The 20,291-nt window shown below is 38.0% G+C and overlaps 1 protein-coding gene across 1 annotated transcript in view; it reads right to left on the bottom strand.

Moving 5' to 3' along the window:
- LOC127617558 (protocadherin-15-like) overlaps window positions 1-20,291 on the bottom strand; it is a 214,307-nt gene that overhangs the window by 65,154 nt on the left and 128,862 nt on the right. Inside the window, exons 20-22 of the mRNA XM_052089526.1 lie at window positions 17,388-17,693; window positions 12,827-13,051; window positions 6,374-6,490 (exon numbers count right to left, since the gene is read on the bottom strand). Of these exons, the coding sequence (XP_051945486.1) occupies window positions 6,374-6,490; window positions 12,827-13,051; window positions 17,388-17,693 (648 nt within the window). The remainder of the gene's footprint in view (window positions 1-6,373; window positions 6,491-12,826; window positions 13,052-17,387; window positions 17,694-20,291) is intronic.

The raw sequence follows: 20,291 nt of genomic DNA, 5'->3' as shown, positions 1-20,291 counted from the left end.
AGGTGCACTAGGGACTGATGATAGAGGCTGTAGCATTTAGTCTCCTCGTTAGCGTGCCCCCCTCCCATGCTGGCTGACACCAGCTCAAATCCCGCTTGGAGCAGGTCGAGCAGGACCGGTTACATCAGCATTATTCTGGCCACCATGCTTACTTGCTATCGTATCAACCCATATTGGTTGACCACTGATCGATGCAATCAATGAAATATTGATGCAATTTCATGAGAAAAAAGAACTGTAATATTGAAATATGATTGTATTAGCAAAGCGTTACTCTGTTGAGTAAAGAAATATACAGTAAACCTGCCCAATCTGCATAAAAAGGAAATCCACCGACCAGGTTAAGCCACTAATACGGGATTAAATCAGTTAGCTGTTTAATATATGCCATTTATGAGTCATTTTCAACGGGTGTCACTGTCAACACTCAAAAATGTGACCCAGTCACATTAGTAAGACACATTCAATTTCTGCTTGCTGAATGTATTCAAGCTCTGAATGATTAATGGCTGCTGGTTGTTCTGCTCTGTAGTGACACTTCAAGGATGGAAGTCCATTACTCATCCCTTTAAATCTTTTCAAATAAAAGTAAGTCATGGCGCAGAATGCGAGGTTCAACTAGCACAAAGGCAAAGGAGGAGCTTTCATTACCCGATGACCTTTGCAGTCGTGCATATAAATACTGTGTCATTATCTCATTCACAGGCGCTGCCTGGAAGTGCTGTGGTTCTCGTACTGTAATCATCTGTGTTTGAGAGAGACCCTAATGAGGATGATCAATTCCTGTCCTTGTGCTGTACCACACTTTCTCTTTCAGGGCCATTTCTCAGAAGGACATATTAAATGCAAGAGTTATCTGACTTCAATTCCAGTCATGCCTAAGAGAGACAGAGAATGAGCCGCACCACGTCTCCATGGTGATTCACAACACAACTAGAATGATGAAACTGGTATTTCAGTGGGGCATCCAGGGTCATCACAAACTTTTTCTTGAGCAGACATAAAATAAAATAAATAAATAAATAAATAAAAATATCTGGCACACAAACGCACACATACATACAAAACAGACTAAGAAAGCAGTCTGCGGAGAAACAGAAATGCATGTCACTCATAATAATGAGTTTGTCCTCTTATCATTTTCTATAAACCTTGGCTGGCTGCAAAGACATGTAACCTTGCACAACACAAATAAAATATTAGTATACTCATGGCATAAAATAAGCATTGGACCAGATGATCAGATTCGTACACGCCCTTGTGACATCAGGCAAAAATGAAGAAAAAACTATGTTTAACGATATACTCTGGGTTCCAAATGTCTGAGACCACATCTATTTGCCCTTTTCTAATTCATTACAACTTTGTTCATTATAAATTATACTATACATTATAGTAAAATTATAATTATAAATTATAAACGTATAGTATAATATAGCATTCTATAAATGATACAATACAATGCAAGGGAAAATGTTTTTTTTTTTTATATTATGAATTTCAGACTATTATTATTATTATTATTATTTTGTATTTGGTATGTCCTGCTGTTACTTCAATGGCAGCATGCACTCGATTTGAAATTGAATTTTTGAACAGAAACCGACCCTTCACTAAGCTCCGCCCCACTTGGTTACTGTCGCTCTGCAGAACTCCCCACTTGAATGAATGTGTGATTGCCTTGAACGATGCGGCTTTTGGCAAAATAATCTCATAAACTGAATGGATACTATTTTTATGTGGGCTGGCATGAAGAGTGACATTGGTGTGTTTTTTTGTCAAATAAGTATTAAATTACAGTTATTTGATCAAAACTGTGAAAACTGTGAATCAGTATCAAGACAAACGATTATTACAGTCACTTGAAAAGATAAAAACTGTTTTAATAGTGATAAAAACACTATTTAATAGTGATTATACAACATTAGCTTGAGTGAACAGAGCTGTATATAACGTCTCATAACACACTAATTTTGATGCTGGGAACTGGTTATTTACTATCGCGTTTACTATTACATGAATCAATACATAAATTAACTTACGTTCAGTTAATAACTTTAATTTACCTTGGAACGAATGTAGGTGTTGTTGCAGATGTTATATGTTCATTTGGGAATTAGGGCTGACAGTTTAATCCATGACATGCTCTTCTCCAGATATATACTGTATATATATATATATATATATATATATAAACACGGCGGGTACCCTCTCTGGCTAACTTGTGTCACTATTACAAATGACCTGGCAACAACAGGTTATACATTTTTGGGATTATTTTAATAAACAACAGTTGCTAAGACAGAACTGGTATCAGAGGAACAGAATCTTCTTTAAAGAATGTAATAATGTATTTTAATATTAATAAAAGTTATTATAAATGGATATATATGGTTTACAGTGAAGAAATTATGTGGGTTCTTTATGAAATATCATCAAAACAAGTTTTAACTTTGTTCAGTAAGCCTGTATGATTATGTCGGACATGTAACAGGTTGAAGAACACATCCTCACATGTTTAACGCAGTTCTGAAGCCTAAGAATTTGGGTACTGAGAAATGAAAACTACCATCAGCCATGCAATGTGTGTCTTTACTGCCTAAATTATTGACCAACATACACTAAATAATAATATTTTACTTCATTATTATATTCCATATCAAAACTTAATAACAGCCATTTTCGACTGAACAATTGTTATTTACTGCATTTAAAATAAAAGCAAAGACAAAATCTTAGCAACATGACATTATTTTATTCACTTATCCTTTCATAAATAGTAGTCCATGCACTGCGGTGGTGGAGACAGGTGCCTTTCCTTCCGTTATATCTTATATGGTGATCTTGTTCAATAAAATCATTGTTAGATTAATTGACCTCAGAGCTGTCACAGTGACAGCACTTTGGAAATTTGCATGGTTCTTCCTAAAAAAAAATCATACTTTATACACCAACAGCTGCTGTGTGTCAAGTTTATCTAATAGAGAAGATGCAATAACAATGACCCATGAAATATCATATCATCAAATTCTTTTTTTTCTGATGCAACAATCTTGTGGAAATTGAAAAAGACCACATATTCAATAATCAGTAAGAAATGGTGTGCTTCAACCCCACAAACAGCATTTTTTGGGCAGTTTCAACACATTTTGAGCAAATTGCCCATGGATGTCGATAAATTAGCACCGATTACATGTTCTTCTAGCACTTCTTCGTGACAGCAATGGCTCAAATGTGAATGCTGTCACCTTGTGTACCCACTAATTAGTGAAAATAATTTAAGGACACGGTTTGAAAAATCAGGCTGCACGTGTTCAGTGATCGAGCACTATGCTGTCCTGTACGTGCATGCTCAGCATTCGCATCTGACCAAAGTATACTTTGGGCTTTACTGTCAGAAGCAAAGTGTACTTATTGTACTTACTTAAATTAAATAACCTTTATAAAGGTTTATAAGAGTAAAATCTGTATGTTTTACAGCTATAATGTAACATACAGACAGGTGTTAGAGATAATTATGAGCCAGGTGACGAGCCTTACCGCTATCCCCTCCCGCAGACTGACACGTGACCACGCCCCCATGCCACAACGTGTTAGACACAAATACAAGCCTTAAGCCTTAAGAGATCTAAGAAACGTTGTAGGTGTCACTTTGTTTTGAAAAGTGGTCAGGACAATAGCAGGCGGGCTTGTGAAATCTTTTTGAAGATGCAGCAATGAGTCCATTTACAAGCACAATTATACTTAGGAACGTGCTTAAGAGTGTGCATAATTAGCCAACAATGTGCAAGGTTATGTAAATGCCTTAAACTGTGTACTTTTATCGGGGTAAGGTCATAAAGACTTTAAACAAAGGCCGATTGGCACACCTTTTTTGCCCATTACCTTGATTTCGCTCTGCCTGTGCATGCCTGTTTACGTTTTGACAGCAAAAGCAGAGAGTAAAATAATTATTTCAATTCTCATGTAAATATGGTTTCTTGCATTGACTGTTTTTTGAATAAGCTGATTTTTGGTATTATCAGCATATTTGTGTATATGTAAACACATTCAGGGATGACAAATGTAATAGGTTCTTGGGTCTCGTAACAAATCACAACAGGCCAAATTTGACTATGCAGCAGGGCAAATGAGACTTGAGAGCTGTGGCAGAGGAGCTAATAACTACATTCAGTACTTCATATTGACTTTAAACTTAAACGCCATTGGGGACCCAGAGTTTTAACAACCAATAAAGTCTGTTATGAGCTCTTCCTGTCTCATGTACAGATGCTGCATATACAGAGACTCAAAAAATTCACAAACCATCCTTCTGTTTTTACTGTCTGCGGATGATAAACATTTACAAGCAGTCGGTGTGTATCCAGCCCCAAGTGTGCACTGACACTCTGAATAAACCAAACCTCAGGCAATAAATAACCTTGTTTATGTAATTTTTAAGGTAATATGAGATGTGTCTTTGCTGTATTGTACTGGCCTTGTGTTTCCCTCCAGCTGTAAATGTTGCAGGAGCGTGCTGGGCTGTATTCGAAAATCCAATAAATATTTCCACTCTCTGATGAAAGTGCAAAAATAATTTCCAAATTTACCATGGTGTCAAAATTTCAGTGTTGTCACGTGTAATTTCATTTCAGAGTTGTCTAGAGAGTGAGAATGACAGGCCAGTCTCCGGACGGAAAACGTTAAAGCGCTCTGTCAGATCAATCAAATAAAGACGCAGAGAGATAGAGTGACAGCGCAGAACAAACTCATTAGCCACACCAGCAGTCTAGAATGCTAATGAAGTAACGTGTAAACACCATTGCACAGGTATGCAAGTGAGAGACTCCAGGTGCAGAACTAAACCTCTTATACGCTATAAAGAGACTTAAAATGAAAATTTCAATTTAAATGAAAATTTGATTTTCAGTCAAATGAAAAAATGTATCCCAAAACAAGGAGTTTAAAGAGGTTCAGTGATGGAATCATGCACTCAAATAACTGCAACATTTATTCAAACAGCAATTCTAATTTCAACTCCTAACCTGACCCTCTATAATATAAATAAATCATCCTCCAACCCTAGATCCTAACCAATATCACCCACCCTCTTCCTGACCCGAACCACAAACCCAAGTCCCAAGTTGGGTTGGGGTGGCGGTGAGGGGGAGGTGTGTGTGGGGGGGGGTGTTCATTGTTCATGCCCAAAAAGGTTTTCGAGAGGGGGGATCATCAAACTAGATCGCTCAACCTTAAAGCCCAGAGCCCCCGGGCCTTCAAGGGCCCCTGGTAGTCAAGGGCCCCTGGGCACTGGCCCCAATGGCCCAGTCGGTAATCTGTCCCTAAATTACACAACTAAATAAAACTTGTCTCAAAATGTCTTCCATATTTCAGAGTAACTGGTCTCAGCTAAAAACAAAACACACTTCTATTTTTTCTTAACTCTTATATTGTAAGGCTCAAATTTAATTGGTAAGATTTCTTAATTGCTGAATTGTTCTTAACTCCCATTGACTGAGCTTTAAGGTGAGTAATCAAACAAGTTATTTAAAAGTTGTAATGGTAGTTCCACCTTGTGAAATTCTAGCAGTGCAAAGCTTACAAAGCTCTGCTTTGACTGTAACCCAGTTCAAAACAATTACACAAGAGACCTTTTCTTTCACATACAGCACGAGTTGCTAATTTTCCAACATGTTTTTGTGCCCTCATTTGACAGGATATAATTGGCCCTGATCATTGGCTGCTTTAACAAAAAAGGCAGATAATGACTTTTAATTGCTTTTTAATTTCTTTTATCAGACGATACCGATGTTTGGTCTATATATTTGTGCATCTCTACTTTAAATCTTAACCCCAACCCCTATTTCTAACCCCAGCCTCCACCATATAATCCTAACCCCCATCCCTTCTACAAACCTTAGCCCCACCTCCAACCCTAAATGCTAACCCTTTCCCTAAACCCTTACCTCAAATTGCAAACCAACCTCTGACACCAGTGCTGATGGTGAAAGTGTCGCCTTATCTGTCAATTAGGACCCACAGTTCAGAAATAATATCATAACTAATTCTAACCCTAAATTATTCAGTACACGGTTTCAAAAGCTGGTGAATTTAAAAAAACAATGGTGAAAGACTACTGGTTGTAACTTTAAAAATTATATTTAATGTTCCTTTTTTAACACCAATATTTCATATTTTATTTATTCATCTCAAATCTAAGCATGTCATTTAAATGAAATTGCAAAAATAATCTGTTTCCCAAACACTCCACCTGTCCACCATTTTCACCTAAAATGACAGAGTAACCTTTGTTATGATTGGCTGGCTGTCAGGGGTTTCATTTGAGAATGAGTCAGAGACCACTGAAGTCTGGTTCATGACTTTGTGTACATACGGGAGGGTCCTGATCTTCTGCAAACACAGTTGCGATGACAGTCCCCTTCTCTGCGTTTGGAGCCACCATCCCTTTATATAGTGCCTGACTGAAGACTGGAGAGAAATCATTCATATCCTGTACAAACAGACAGAGAAAAATAAGGATAAAATTAGTCTTATTAACACTTATTAAAACAGGATTGAGGTAAGCAGTTCCCATTGGCAATGTGAATATGTGCCATATGCTGTCTGCCTCTAATGAGGAGTGACACAATGACAATCAGCTTATCTTTTATCAAGATTTAATAAATTGTTTTGCTTCTAAAACAACGTTAAGGTTGTTTTGGTTGATGTCGCCAAGCCCTTTTACTTTTTAGGCCTCTCTCCTCCAACAACTTTTTGTGATCCAATCAATTCACTCCAAGAACACGTATCAACCATTGGAACAAAAACAAAATAACTTGTGTGCACCTTTACCATTCCTCTTGTGTAGAGAGAGGAGAGATGGATGTGACCCAGTAGGAGGAGTGAAGGCGATTCTTCATCATCTCATGGTGTCCTTTGATTGGAGCTCAATGAGGTGTGAATGGTGTTTGAAATGTGAGGACATTTTTTTCCAATTTAGCACAATACTACTCAGATAACGTGTGTGACTCATTCGTTAGATCTTTAAGTTTGAAGAAAGTGTTTGTGTGTACTCAAGGCTCGGTTCCAAAACTTAGTGAGCTGCCTACACAGGCAGCATACAATGGCAACATAGGAAAGCTTTTTAAGCAATGGTTCTTTCCAAAAGTTAGGCAACATGATTATGCTGCCATCTAAGATAGCTTGTGCCTAGGTTTTAGAATAGAACATCTGAGAGCAGTGAAATTTCAGCAATGCATCGTGGAGAGCAGCTGTTAAATTAAACATCACTTTAAGGTTAATTTATACTTACTGGGTGAACAGGCTTCGCTTAGTTCACCTACAAATGATGATGAAATGCAGTGATGTTTTTGTTCTGCCAATGTGTCTGTTTGGTGATATTTCTCCTATTTGCACACATCTCTGAAATTCTTGTCCTAGGAGAACTCCTAGGATGATTGGTTAAATATAATCATGGGTGTGGTTTGTAAATGACTTTTTTATTTACATTTGCATGTGCCAGCTGAGGAACTGTTACCTAGGTTACTGTCATAAAAATGGATAACTTTGAAGCCCGTTTCTCACTTTTTTACATGATTTGCAACACAAACTCTACAAAGCCAGCATGATCACAACAAATTAGTAGAGAGAGACTAGAGTTTTTAAAAGTGAAAGGGGACGTGACAAGAAGTGGCACAGCGCTAAAACCTGTGGTCCACAGAGAGAAAAACCTGCATTATTGACTACTTGTAGCTGGAACAGTACGTTAAACACATGACCTCACCCTAAGCAAACTAATTTTAAAACAATGCTGCGCTAAATTATAAATGCCAGCTTCGTTCACCGAGGGTGCATTTGTTCGCCCAAGAGAAAAAAGTTCAGCATCTTCGAAAGTATAAACTAGGCTTTAGTGTGAGTTGCCACCTGAATGACACATCAATACATTCTGACCTTTCACCTCTCAGCATGAGTTCCAGTGGCTGGAAATATAGCAGAAGAAATATGGATCTATATGAAATGGGCTGCTCTTCTCAGGAGGTTGAAGGGACGAGGACTGTAGAAGCACACAAGATCGAAAGAACTTTGAAACTGTTCACAGAGGTCAAATGAACCATTCTGAATGTTCACCACTATCTGTAGGTCCTCTAGCTCAATTGGTAGAGCTTGGCACTAGAAACACCAAGGTCATGTGCAGTATAATTCACAACTATATTGAAAAACCACGCATGTCCAACAAAAAAGTAAGCAAAAATCTACAATATTTAAACAAATATGTTAGAATATACTGTCATAAAATGCCAAAATGCAGTAACTGTGCCAGCAATAAAACAGATTTTGTATTGTCCAGTCAAATGTAGACAGCCTCCACACTGTGTTTCTCTGAATTTTTCCTCAAAAGTACAGAAAAAATCATAATTGCAACCCCAATCCCATCCTTTTTATACAGTGAATAAAGCCACATGATCTTTGGCTGTAGTAGACAATCTTCCTCTGAAAGACCTTCAGAATCTCCCACAAGCCCACATATGATGACTCAAACCAGATATTAATGATATTCCCTGCACCCCAGCTTCATTGTAATTCATTGCACCTTCCCTGTCGCAGTAAATCTAACAGGGTGCAAACTTTGCTAAGTTGAAAATAAACATCTCTGAGAGCTGGAATCTGTTACTGCAAAGCAACACAACATTCAAGAGACATCTGAAGAGAGCAGCTGCAAAACCAAAATTCACGGTTTGTTTTTCAGTCCACAACAAACACTTAATGAAAAGACTGTGAAAATCTCTGGGAGTTCAACTGTGTCTCATGAGGAACAATTCAACATGATAAACACTCGCTTTTAGGGTTACATTCAACCTAATGTCCATGTATTGTCGATTACCACAGACAATAATTTGAACTTGTTTCTCAGTGAGCATAAACAAATAGAAAGTGCATTTACAGTTACTGTATACACTTAATGCTAGTTTATAATTACTTGTCAAACAGGTTTATTTTAGTTTGCCTAACAATGATGATGAAATGCAGTGATGTTTTTGCTTTGCCAAGGTGTTTGTTTGGTGATATTTCATCTGTTCGCCCATATCTCTGAAATTCTTGACCTAGGAGAACTTGGCTGGTCGAAGAGCACTGATGATTGGTTAAACTAATCGTGGGTGTGGTTTGGATGTGCCATGTCTTTTACTCTCGCAACTAGGGGTGCGTCTCAATCAGTTCCCTAGTTCAGTAGCCAGGACACCGATCAGTGAGTGAGCCATTTTAAGGGCTGTCTCATTCGCACAATTATTCCAGTGCACTGAAACGTTCGACCCCTAAAAAATCCCACAATGCATTGTTGCTCACTAGTATGTTCCCTTACCGGAAACATCGCCATGTCTTCTAAAGTCTCTCAAGTCATCAGATGACAAGCACAAGTGTAAAGTATAAGAGTTGTTAAAAGAAAGTTTAAAATACACTCCTATATATTTTCTCCGGACAGAAAACGTTAAAGCGCTCTGTCAGATCAATCAAATAAAGACGCAGAGAGATAGAGTGACAGCGCAGAACAAACTCATTAGCCACACCAGCAGAATGCTAATGAAGTAACGTGTAAACACCATTGCACAGGTATGCAAGTGAGAAACTCCAGGTGCAGAACTAAACCTCTTATACGCTATAAAGAGACTTAAAATGAAAATTTCAATTTAAATGAAAATTAGATTTTCAGTCAAATGAAAAAATGTATCCCAAAACAAGGAGTTTAAAGAGGTTCAGTGATGGAATCATGCACTCAAATAACTGCAACATTTATTCAAACAGCAATTCTAATTTCAACTCCTAACCTGACCCCCTATAATATAAATAAATCATCCTCCAACCCTAGATCCTAACCAATATCACCCACCCTCTTCCTGACCCGAACCACAAACCCAAGTCCCAAGTTGGGTTGGGGTGGCGGTGAGGGGGAGGTGTGTGTGTGGGGGGGGTGTTCATTGTTCATGCCCAAAAAGGTTTTCGAGAGGGGGGATCATCAAACTAGATCGCTCAACCTTAAAGCCCAGAGCCCCCCGGGCCTTCAAGGGCCCCCTGGTAGTCAAGGGCCCCTGGGCACTGGCCCCAATGGCCCAGTCGGTAATCTGTCCCTAAATTACACAACTAAATAAAACTTGTCTCAAAATGTCTTCCATATTTCAGAGTAACTGGTCTCAGCTAAAAACAAAACACACTTCTATTTTTTCTTAACTCTTATATTGTAAGGCTCAAATTTAATTGGTAAGATTTCTTAATTGCTGAATTGTTCTTAACTCCCATTGACTGAGCTTTAAGGTGAGTAATCAAACAAGTTATTTAAAAGTTGTAATGGTAGTTCCACCTTGTGAAATTCTAGCAGTGCAAAGCTTACAAAGCTCTGCTTTGACTGTAACCCAGTTCAAAACAATTACACAAGAGACCTTTTCTTTCACATACAGCACGAGTTGCTAATTTTCCAACATGTTTTTGTGCCCTCATTTGACAGGATATAATTGGCCCTGATCATTGGCTGCTTTAACAAAAAAGGCAGATAATTACTTTGAATTGCTTTTTAATTTCTTTTATCAGACGATACCGATGTTTGGTCTATATATTTGTGCATCTCTACTTTAAATCTTAACCCCAACCCCTATTTCTAACCCCAGCCTCCACCATATAATCTTAACCCCCATCCCTTCTACAAACCTTAGCCCCACCTCCAACCCTAAATGCTAACCCTTTCCCTAAACCCTTACCTCAAATTGCAAACCAACCTCTGAAACCAGTGCTGATGGTGAAAGTGTCGCCTTATCTGTCAATTAGGACCCACAGTTCAGAAATAATATCATAACTAATTCTAACCCTAAATTATTCAGTACACGGTTTCAAAAGCTGGTGAATTTAAAATTCACCAAGTCATCAGATGACAAGCACAAGTGTAAAGTATAAGAGTTGTTAAAAGAAAGTTTAAAATACACTCCTATATATTTTTATTTCTTTATTTATCTGCCCATCAACCCCTTTTATCTGTTACAATAACACTGTACATTTGAATATATTCAAGGAATAAATTAATTATAGTGTCATTTATACAGCGATGGTGCTGATTCAGTTGTGCTTCAATGTGCACGCTCGTTAACGTTGCAGGTGATTGAGTCATAAGTGTACCAATATTCATTGGATCGATACCCTAAACAGTGCCGGAATTAGTGTTCACGATATACTGATTCACAACATAGGGAGCTAGGGAGCAGGATACTTAAAACACAGGGCAGGGCAGGATACTTAAAAATGGACTGCTACAAATGAATAACTTTGAAGTCAAATACACTTATTTATGTGTAATAACTTCAGATTGGGTGAAAATCACAAAAACATGCTTGACATGTTTTTACGAGATTCACATACTTTTGCGTTACTGAAGAAGTGCTCAACGCAAATGTTTTATACAGTGGCTGCGACAGCAAATGAATAAAACAGTTACATTTAAAAGTAATTATATTAACGGAATTACAAATATTTTCCGGCAGGTAGTATAGTTCATTAGCTCAACTGTGGGCTGTATACGCTTGCCAAGGTGGGTGTAAATTGGGTATTTTACAACTGTTTCAAACATGACTCATCCAATCAGAGTTGAGAGTCAGAACTGTCCGTTAATATTATAGATTATTATTACAAAATTAAACATCAATGTCTAAAAGCACAGAATAAGTGTGTGACCATCAATTACTTCTGTTAGTTTTAAAGAAGATTTAATAATTAAAAATCTGAAGTTTTCACACACATTTTTCATCACACATATGCTCCAGCTGCTGAAAACTGTAGGAGTCTAATCCTTCTGTAACGGCTAATCTTCAGAGGCGCTGGAGAGCACTCCCGTTAAAATCCTCACATAATTGCTGTCACAAAGCTAATGAGTCATTCAGGCCTGGAAATAGCTGTGACAGGCTAGCATCACAACCTGCACAGAGCTTTGTCTGTCACCATCAACCAGAAATAACACAATGGGAATGTAGGCAAACGCAGACAAAGATCCAGTAAACAACGCCCACAATCCTGCCAACATAGCGAATTTTCTTTCAAGACTAATTGAATTCAGAGATCAAATCTTTTGTAGGCATTACTGGAGCACATTCAACACGGCTTCTGCAAGAAGCGTTAGCACATCAACACTGTGGACGAGCTTTGGAAGTTCTAATCCAATCACTGGCTCTTTCTAATGGCAGTAGACCTGATGAAAATTTGCTTCTATCCTCTGAGTTCATACCCTGTTTGAGTAGAACCTTTTGAACTCTCAAGAGAATCAAGTGGTGCTGGGGAGAGTGCTCTGATAATAAAAATGGGGCAGTGGTGGCTCAGTGGCTGAGGCTCAGGGTTACTGACCAGAAGGTCGGGGGCTCAAGCCCCAGCACCACCAAGATGCCACTGTTGGGCCCTTGATTAAGGCACTTAACTCCAGGTTGCTCCTGGGGGATTGTCCCTGTAATAAGTGCAGTGTAAGTCGCTTTGGATAAAAGCATCTGCCAAATGCATAAATGTAAAAAGAGGGTGCAAGAATGAATTGTGTCCACTAAAAGGGCATGCATTTTTATTTACCGGCTGCTCTCTGCAGGCATTAATAGTGCAACTTTAATTGTGTCTGGCAAAAAGCGTGTAGTTCTGTGAATAAAGTGCAATCTATAATTAGCCTAATTTACATAAAAAAGATAAGAACTTTCTTTCAATTTATGGTGCAGCGTTATTTCAGTGCTGACTGCGCCTGGTTATACTGGATTGCGTGTTAGTGATTAGTGAACTGTTTAGATAATTTGCACCAGAGAATTTAAAGCTGGGTCTCACACACTTTTAACAGTCTTACCGTGATCCTAACGATGACTGTTGCCGTGCCAGGTGGTAGAACTCCACCGTGATCTAATGCCTCCACTTCAAAGGTGTAGGTGCTGTTCCCTGCTGCCAAGTCCTCAAAGTCCAATGCTTGCAGCACCGATACGGCGCCGGTCAGCCGATTCACGGCAAAGAGCTGCCGAGCCGCTTCCGTTTTTATTCTGTAGGTCACGTTAGAGATGAGATCAGCATCCACCGCCTGAAAGACAGAGCAAAAGAGAGGGAATAAAGGTTAGGGAAGAAAAAATTATGAAAGAAATAATTTGATCTCACACTTCACCGGTTACTGTAGAAATCAAGCACCCTACTGTAACAAGTTACTTAAATCAAATGCATGGAAGATCCTTCAGACCCCATATCCACTTGGTATTATCATCTCTCTTGGGTGATCTGAGCACAAGTGGACAGGTTTAAATAGGCTCAAATGGGTCTTGGAGATATTTTGTGATCCAGTCACTCAAACAACATTCAGAGGTGTTAATGCATCCTGATACAATGTGGAAAACATCATCAAAGGACTCCCATTTGCCCTAACAAGCAATCACTGCACCAAGACATGGTCAGCAAGTTATGACTTGAAAAATAACCTTCAGATCAACTGAAAAAAAAAAAGTCCTATGTACGTATGTACTGTATTTGTGAACAAGAACATCAGCACTCAGACACTTCACTGTTTGTATTACTTTGCTTGTGTTTGTGGCTAAAGTGTATGAGCAGCAAAGAGCTATGTGTGTCTTTTCATTTTTCCCTGTGACATTAAAGGTTTTAGCCAGCAGGTACCGACAAAAGACAATTTTTATGTATTATGAGCCAGTTTAGTTTGACGTGCATTGAGTCAGCACGAGTCAGTAAGCGAGTGGTTTCTTTGAAGTCATCGTATTGTTTCTCACTCCATGATCGCTCGGATTACTTCTAAACTACTACAGCTGGGAAATACAGTTAAACTAACAGCTTCAGCATTAAGGCTTATCAAAGCTGAAAACAGATGGAGAAATTAAAAACATACTCAAGGCGCTTACCTTTTACCAAAGTTTCCGCTGTGAGGATATTTATGTATTCATCATGGCGGAGGAGAGAACGGTTTCTATAGTGAATGCCTCTTCACTATAGAAACCATCTGTTGCAGATGTCATCTCATTGTGTCCCGCATACGGCTGCTAGATGGCACATTAGCTTGTGCAATACTAACTGAAGATGTCAATGCAATTTGTTTAAACGTGGAAATGGCATGCAAGGCTACATCTCGATTTCAGTCTTAATTCATTACATAATACTGCATTAACGGATATCATACCAATGTCTCAGAGGTCAACGCTTGCATTTTATAAGGAGTTTTGGATGGGGATTCGCCTCAACATGTGCTTACTGTAAGTGCTGGTTTTTAAACATTAATGTGAAAATGACAAAGATTCAGCATGTAATATTACATGTTTTAGGAGTGCTGACCCCTATTCATCATGTGGCTGGTATTATTTATAAATAGTGCATTTCAAATTTTAGAGTTTTTTACGGAGAGTTGTCTCACAAAAACGCATGTCCATTTTTATTACATCCGCAACCCAAGTTCATATCCAGATCTAAATGGGGGAAAAACTTGTCTAGGTTAAACACTTTCTAATGTATGTACTGTATCTGCAGGGTTTTATGATTATACATATACAAGCGGTTCGATATACTGGCAATGAGTACTTCATAGGTGTAGATGAATGTCATGTATTCACTGCAAATACCATGTCTGTAACGTCGCAATTTTTAACCTGTCAGCAACAGTGGTAACGGTTCAAATTATTTTTTTTATTCAACCATTTTATTTCTCTTGATGAATTAAAATAAACTTGTCTTACATGACGGTGAAAATCTCATGAGTTCTCCACAAAGAGTGTGTGTGCGATGCATAAACAGCAGTGAAGTTTAAGTGAATAAAGTTGCTCCATGGGAAGGTTGAAATGACACTTGTTTGGGTGAAAAATGTTATCGAGAATGCACCGGACAGGACATTGTCGATAACATATAAACCCCTGATGAAATATTCACGTGGGTCACATTTTTATGTCGGATAAAACAGATTTCTTGATTAACCCAGAAGAATCACATCCCTGCATTATCTTCAGCAAGCAGACTAAAATGACACTACACAACAATTTGAGACTGGAGTCGTGACAGACACAGGTATCACTCTCTTAAAACAGAAAAGAAAATGTTTAAAATGACAAGGCATAAAACACATGCACATGATCATTGAATGAAAGATCATTTGAACACATGACAGTTCCATCAACTGGGCCAAAACTTTCTCACACCAGCCTGGGACCATCCTTATGGTTAAGCCTTGCATGTATAGACACCAGTAACACACGTGTTTCACATGTGTATGCTTCTGATGATGATTAGATGTGAAAGCAAACCGAGAGTAGAGGAGACACTGTGAGCAGCTCTGCCTCTTTATGGGTGTGGGAACCTTTCAGGTGCCTTTCACTGATGTGGGAGGCACAAGGAATTACAATCTACAATCTCAAAGGTTTGAGAAATATATAAATAATCCTTCAAACCCCCAGAGAGAAGCAGCACAAGGAGTCTGATCAGTTCATCAGCTCCAGACCAGATGCCGTCACCAGGGCCTAGACGCTCTGACACCAGACAGGGCTGCAGGGACCTGGAGGTGTCAGACACACCGAGATAAAAATAAGACTGCAAGATCGCTGTCTTCAAACAATGTCACTCATTTGCCCATCAACCCCAGTCCACACACACACACACACACACACACACACACACACACACACACACACACACACAGGCTCATTTCCCCTCCTATCTAAATCTAAGAGGGCAATTAGACGAGCTAGTTGCAGATGTTTTTTTTTTTTCTTGTTTCTTTGATTTGAATCAAGCACATCATTTACATCAGTGAAGGGAAAACATGAATTCTTAAAATTAGATAACTTACCATTTTTTTATGTTTCTCAGTTACCTCTTGCAAATCCTTGAAGATTTCTAATAGTGCACTGTTGATTGCAGAAGGCAAACAGCACTGACGTTTGTGAATCTAGTGGATCCTATAATAGCAATGTTTGCCCAATAAAGAATGACAATGACTTCATTTAAATACACATGGTGGGTGAAGCTTGATACTATCACAAATAATGGCTGGATAGCTTGGTCTGCGGATGATATGCAAACAATACGGAGGATTTTGTTCTGAAATGACACGCAAAACTGACACAACTATTTGTAAATTCGCTTCTGAAACTTTTTTCATATTTGTCTCAACTTTTTATGAAATTCATTGGTGATTGTGTTCAGTTACATTGCCGTTCCTCTAAAATTCCCAAGAGCACAGCCGTTTAGAGGCACATTAACCACAAGACAGCATCTCCTGCCTTTACACTGAGTCTGTCAAGCGTGTCAATATTTATCCAGTTAAATATGCAGCCCCATCGGGAATAAACAGACAAATACAGACGCTCTTTCTTTCACCCAGACTCTTGAGAGAGACAAAAACATACATATTGTAGTCAGTTACTGGCAGGCCAGCAGACACAAACACAGTCAAGACACAGAGACACATAAATAATCACACACACACACACACACACACACACATACATGCACGTGCACACGCACACACACATTGGTGCAGCTATCCTTAGGAGGATTCTCCATAGACATAATTCTTTTTATACTGTACAAACTATAGATTCTATCCCCTAAACCTAACCCTCACAGAAAACTTTTAAATTTTCAAAAAACTTTGTCTGGTATGATTTCTTAAGCAATTTGCAATATGTTAACCACATTTATAGCATAATGACCTTGTAATTACCAGTTTGTAACCTTAAAAGATGTCCTTGTAAACCCCCCATTTATTCTTTCTTCCAAAAGTCAGGATAGATGCTAAGGTCAGCTGATGTTGAATATTTGCAGCCATTACTATTAAAGGCAGAATTCAGAAGCAAAGCAACGTGAGGCAATGAAAAGCTCTTCAAGCTGAAGCTTTAAAATAAAGTGTGTAATGTTTTTGGTGTTACCCCAGAGACAACTATAAGGCTTTTAACACAAGGTTTAATCCTGATTTAACACACTGATACAATTACTTTCTGTGACAAACAGACCAAAATTGAAAGAGTTAGGGTTAGTTCACCAAAACATTTTCATTTTGTTCAACAATCTTTTTAAGTTAATAAAGTTATAATTATCTATTTATTTATTTTTCACCAGCCTATCGATTTTGCAGCCTATCAGCTTAAAAGTAAGAAAATTATGAGAGGATTAATGTTTGGGTGAACTAACCATTTAAGTTGACTCCCAAACCAAATAAATGCTCAACTTTTGTATACAATGCCCAAATCAACAAACCCAAACTTCATATTTATTAAATACTTCTATTCTACTTCTATTTAATACATTTTACATTACACAGCAACTTCAAATCATGAAGTATTCAGACCAAAGAGAACTCTATAACCAAACAGAATGTTGAAAACATTTGAACATCTTAGAGTTATCGATGAGCCAATCAAAAGCGGATCACTTACGCTCAGTCTCAGAATGATGGTTCCGGCTGGGGTGTTCTCTGGAACGTTCACTGTGTAAGTGGGCTGGGAAAACACTGGGCTGTTGTCATTGATGTCGGTTACCTCCACCAGCAGCGTGATGGTGGTCCTGCGGGGGTCCACTGCCCCATCAGACACCTCCACGATCAGATTGTACCAGCTCCGCATCTCCCGGTCCAACGGCACTGCCGTGAAGATGCTGCCCGTGGCGTTTATGGTGAACAGAGATGCAAAGGACAGCAGCCGGTACCGGACCTCACCATTGAGCCCGGCGTCAGCATCAGTGGCCTGAAACCAGAGACACACTCATGATTGCACACTTTAATTTACATACTAAGCATTTCTGCTTGATTGGAATGACATTTCACCACCCTGATGGACCTATGCTTGAAAAACTTGTTTACATGAGATTTAAAATTATTAGGATTTTCACTGGTTTTAAACTCGGTTTGGATAAGCTGCCAGAATGTTAGTGTTTTAAATAACTAAGATATTAAATGGTTGACATTTCAGCCTTGCCATTTCAGATATGAGCTACAGACTAGACTTCTGGATTAATACATTGCTTTCACTATTTATTACATTGTAAAAGGTTGTTTTAAAATATCTGAGCAAACCGTAAATTGATCTGATAATGTATCTCAAAGCCAAGGTAGTGTCGAACATCTACAAGGACATTTAAAAAAGGATGTTTGGAGTTTTTAAGTACCAATGATTTCATAAAAACTGAATTTGTTACCCTAGACATATCCAGCACAGCCTTCGTAATGAATAAAGCGAGAGTAGAAATACATTAATAAAGAAAAAGCACAAATAATCACTAGATATTCTATAGGGGAAAGAAATAAAAAGTTGTTTAACTAATCCTAATTCCTGTGTGATTAGAAGGGCTCATTTGTATGTGAGAAGGGGAGCCATGCAAGGCTGGAATGGTTTCAGAGGTGCCTGCCATAATTCCTTCCTGAAGTAATTACACATGCAGATGGGAGAGAGAGAGCGAGAGAGAGGGTTATTAGAGAAACACAGTGAGTAACTGACATGAGCAACAGAGAGGAATAGGAAGGGATGAAGGGACGAAATCCAAATGCAGGCAAATGGAAATAAGTGAAATGAAAGGAGCATGTCTGAGCCCTGAGAAATTGCCGCCACATCTAAGCAGTGAGAAATCAAAGTGACGCTATGGCCGCTCTCGCCAGCCATCCTCATCAAAACGCCCTGACAGCACACTCACACGACATCTGCTCGCCTCAATAATTAACTAATGGAATGAATGTGTAAACAGAATGATAAATAAACAAACAAACAACACTACACAATGTGTAAATATAAAACGGTTTCCTAATGTCAGTGTTGTTTGCCATCAGGAGTCAGAACTGTCAAGCCTGCAGGATTGTGACCTCCCCAAGTGAGTTTCTCAACAGCTGCCGTGTGGCATATTCATTTCACTCATGTAGTTCTTTGGCTTTTATTTCTCTAATTACACCAAGAGCGTAAATACTTTGGTCAATTACATGATTTAATGCAAGATACAACCATCTGATAGCACACGATTATCTCGCTTTACTGGAGTGATAATTTGATTAAGCAATATGCACAACAGCATTAAGCAATCGTTGTCTGCTGCATGTCATGCACAACAGCTTTTAGCAATTCATAACACAACACTGTGCATTCAAGTATACATTGCATTTAAAAAGCGGAGCCACAAGGGGCACTATAACAGGCATCAATGCACATTTGTCTTTGGTGAGAGTTGTCTTTAGATCAACTGGGGAACAGTTTGAAGGGAATCTTGAGGTTTGTCATTTCCGTACTGTTCTATACTATATTTTTGGACTAAACTGCGATAATAACAGATGTGTTCTTTTACAGTAGTCATACTAGGGTAATTAGGGTAGCTAAATCCAGTTTAAGTCAACAAGTGAATCAATTGTCACATGGCACAATTCAATTCTAGCTTATATATAAAAAGTTATGCATTATAGCCAAATGTTTCCTCTATTTCAATACAATATTGTCTACAAAGGAAGATGTTGTTTAGTTAGTAGCCCCAAACTTAATATAAAATTAGGTGTTTACTAAACCATGTTTTTACCATTATTTAATTGTTAATTAGTGACAATAATTCAAGTATTGTTAAGTGAATATGACAAACCGGCCAGTTTCATAATTTTCCCTAATTAAAAAAATTAACTGAAAAAAAGAAAATGCTGTCTATTATTCTGCAGTAAACATCTGTAATGTGTCTAATTTTTGTTTATTTTTTTCATTGGTACCTTAAATGTATTTTGTTGTATTTATTATTAATTATTTAATTATTAATTTATTTTTTAAATAAAACCAGATCCCTGGAACTGCAGCACCAAAATTAAATGCACCAGAAAAAATTCAATAAGAAATGAAAGAAAAGAAAATTAAATGTTTATTTATATATCAGAGGGCCGTGGCTGGTAAACACATAGCTTTCAATGAGAAACCTTTGCTGTCAATGTGGTGTTATAAAAAAGGTTTTATATTCTTAAATACAATTGTGCATTTCTTGTTCATTAATGTCCATGTCATGCCAGGCAGGTGGATGTGTAAGTTCACTTCAATCTTGTATTAGCATCTACTGAGATGTACAGTATACTATTGTCTAGGTATGTAGTTATACATGAAGTACAACAAAGTAAAATCAACATACACTTTATTTTAAAGTGAATAATACTGTTTAATACTGTGTAATTTTAATGTAATTATGAAGCTATTACATGTATCCAGCTGTGTACTAGCGAGTTAATTTAAACTTAAGCACAGCTTGTTAAGGTATGTAGGTACACATGAAGTACACTTAAGTACAGTCCAGATACACTTTATTTTACAGTAACTAATAATATGTAATATTGT

The sequence above is a fragment of the Xyrauchen texanus genome, chromosome 24 (assembly GCF_025860055.1).
Source record: "Xyrauchen texanus isolate HMW12.3.18 chromosome 24, RBS_HiC_50CHRs, whole genome shotgun sequence".
NCBI lineage: Eukaryota > Metazoa > Chordata > Actinopteri > Cypriniformes > Catostomidae > Xyrauchen > Xyrauchen texanus.
The sequence above is the reverse complement of the archived record's forward strand: the minus strand, read 5'-3'. Positions and strand labels throughout refer to the sequence as shown.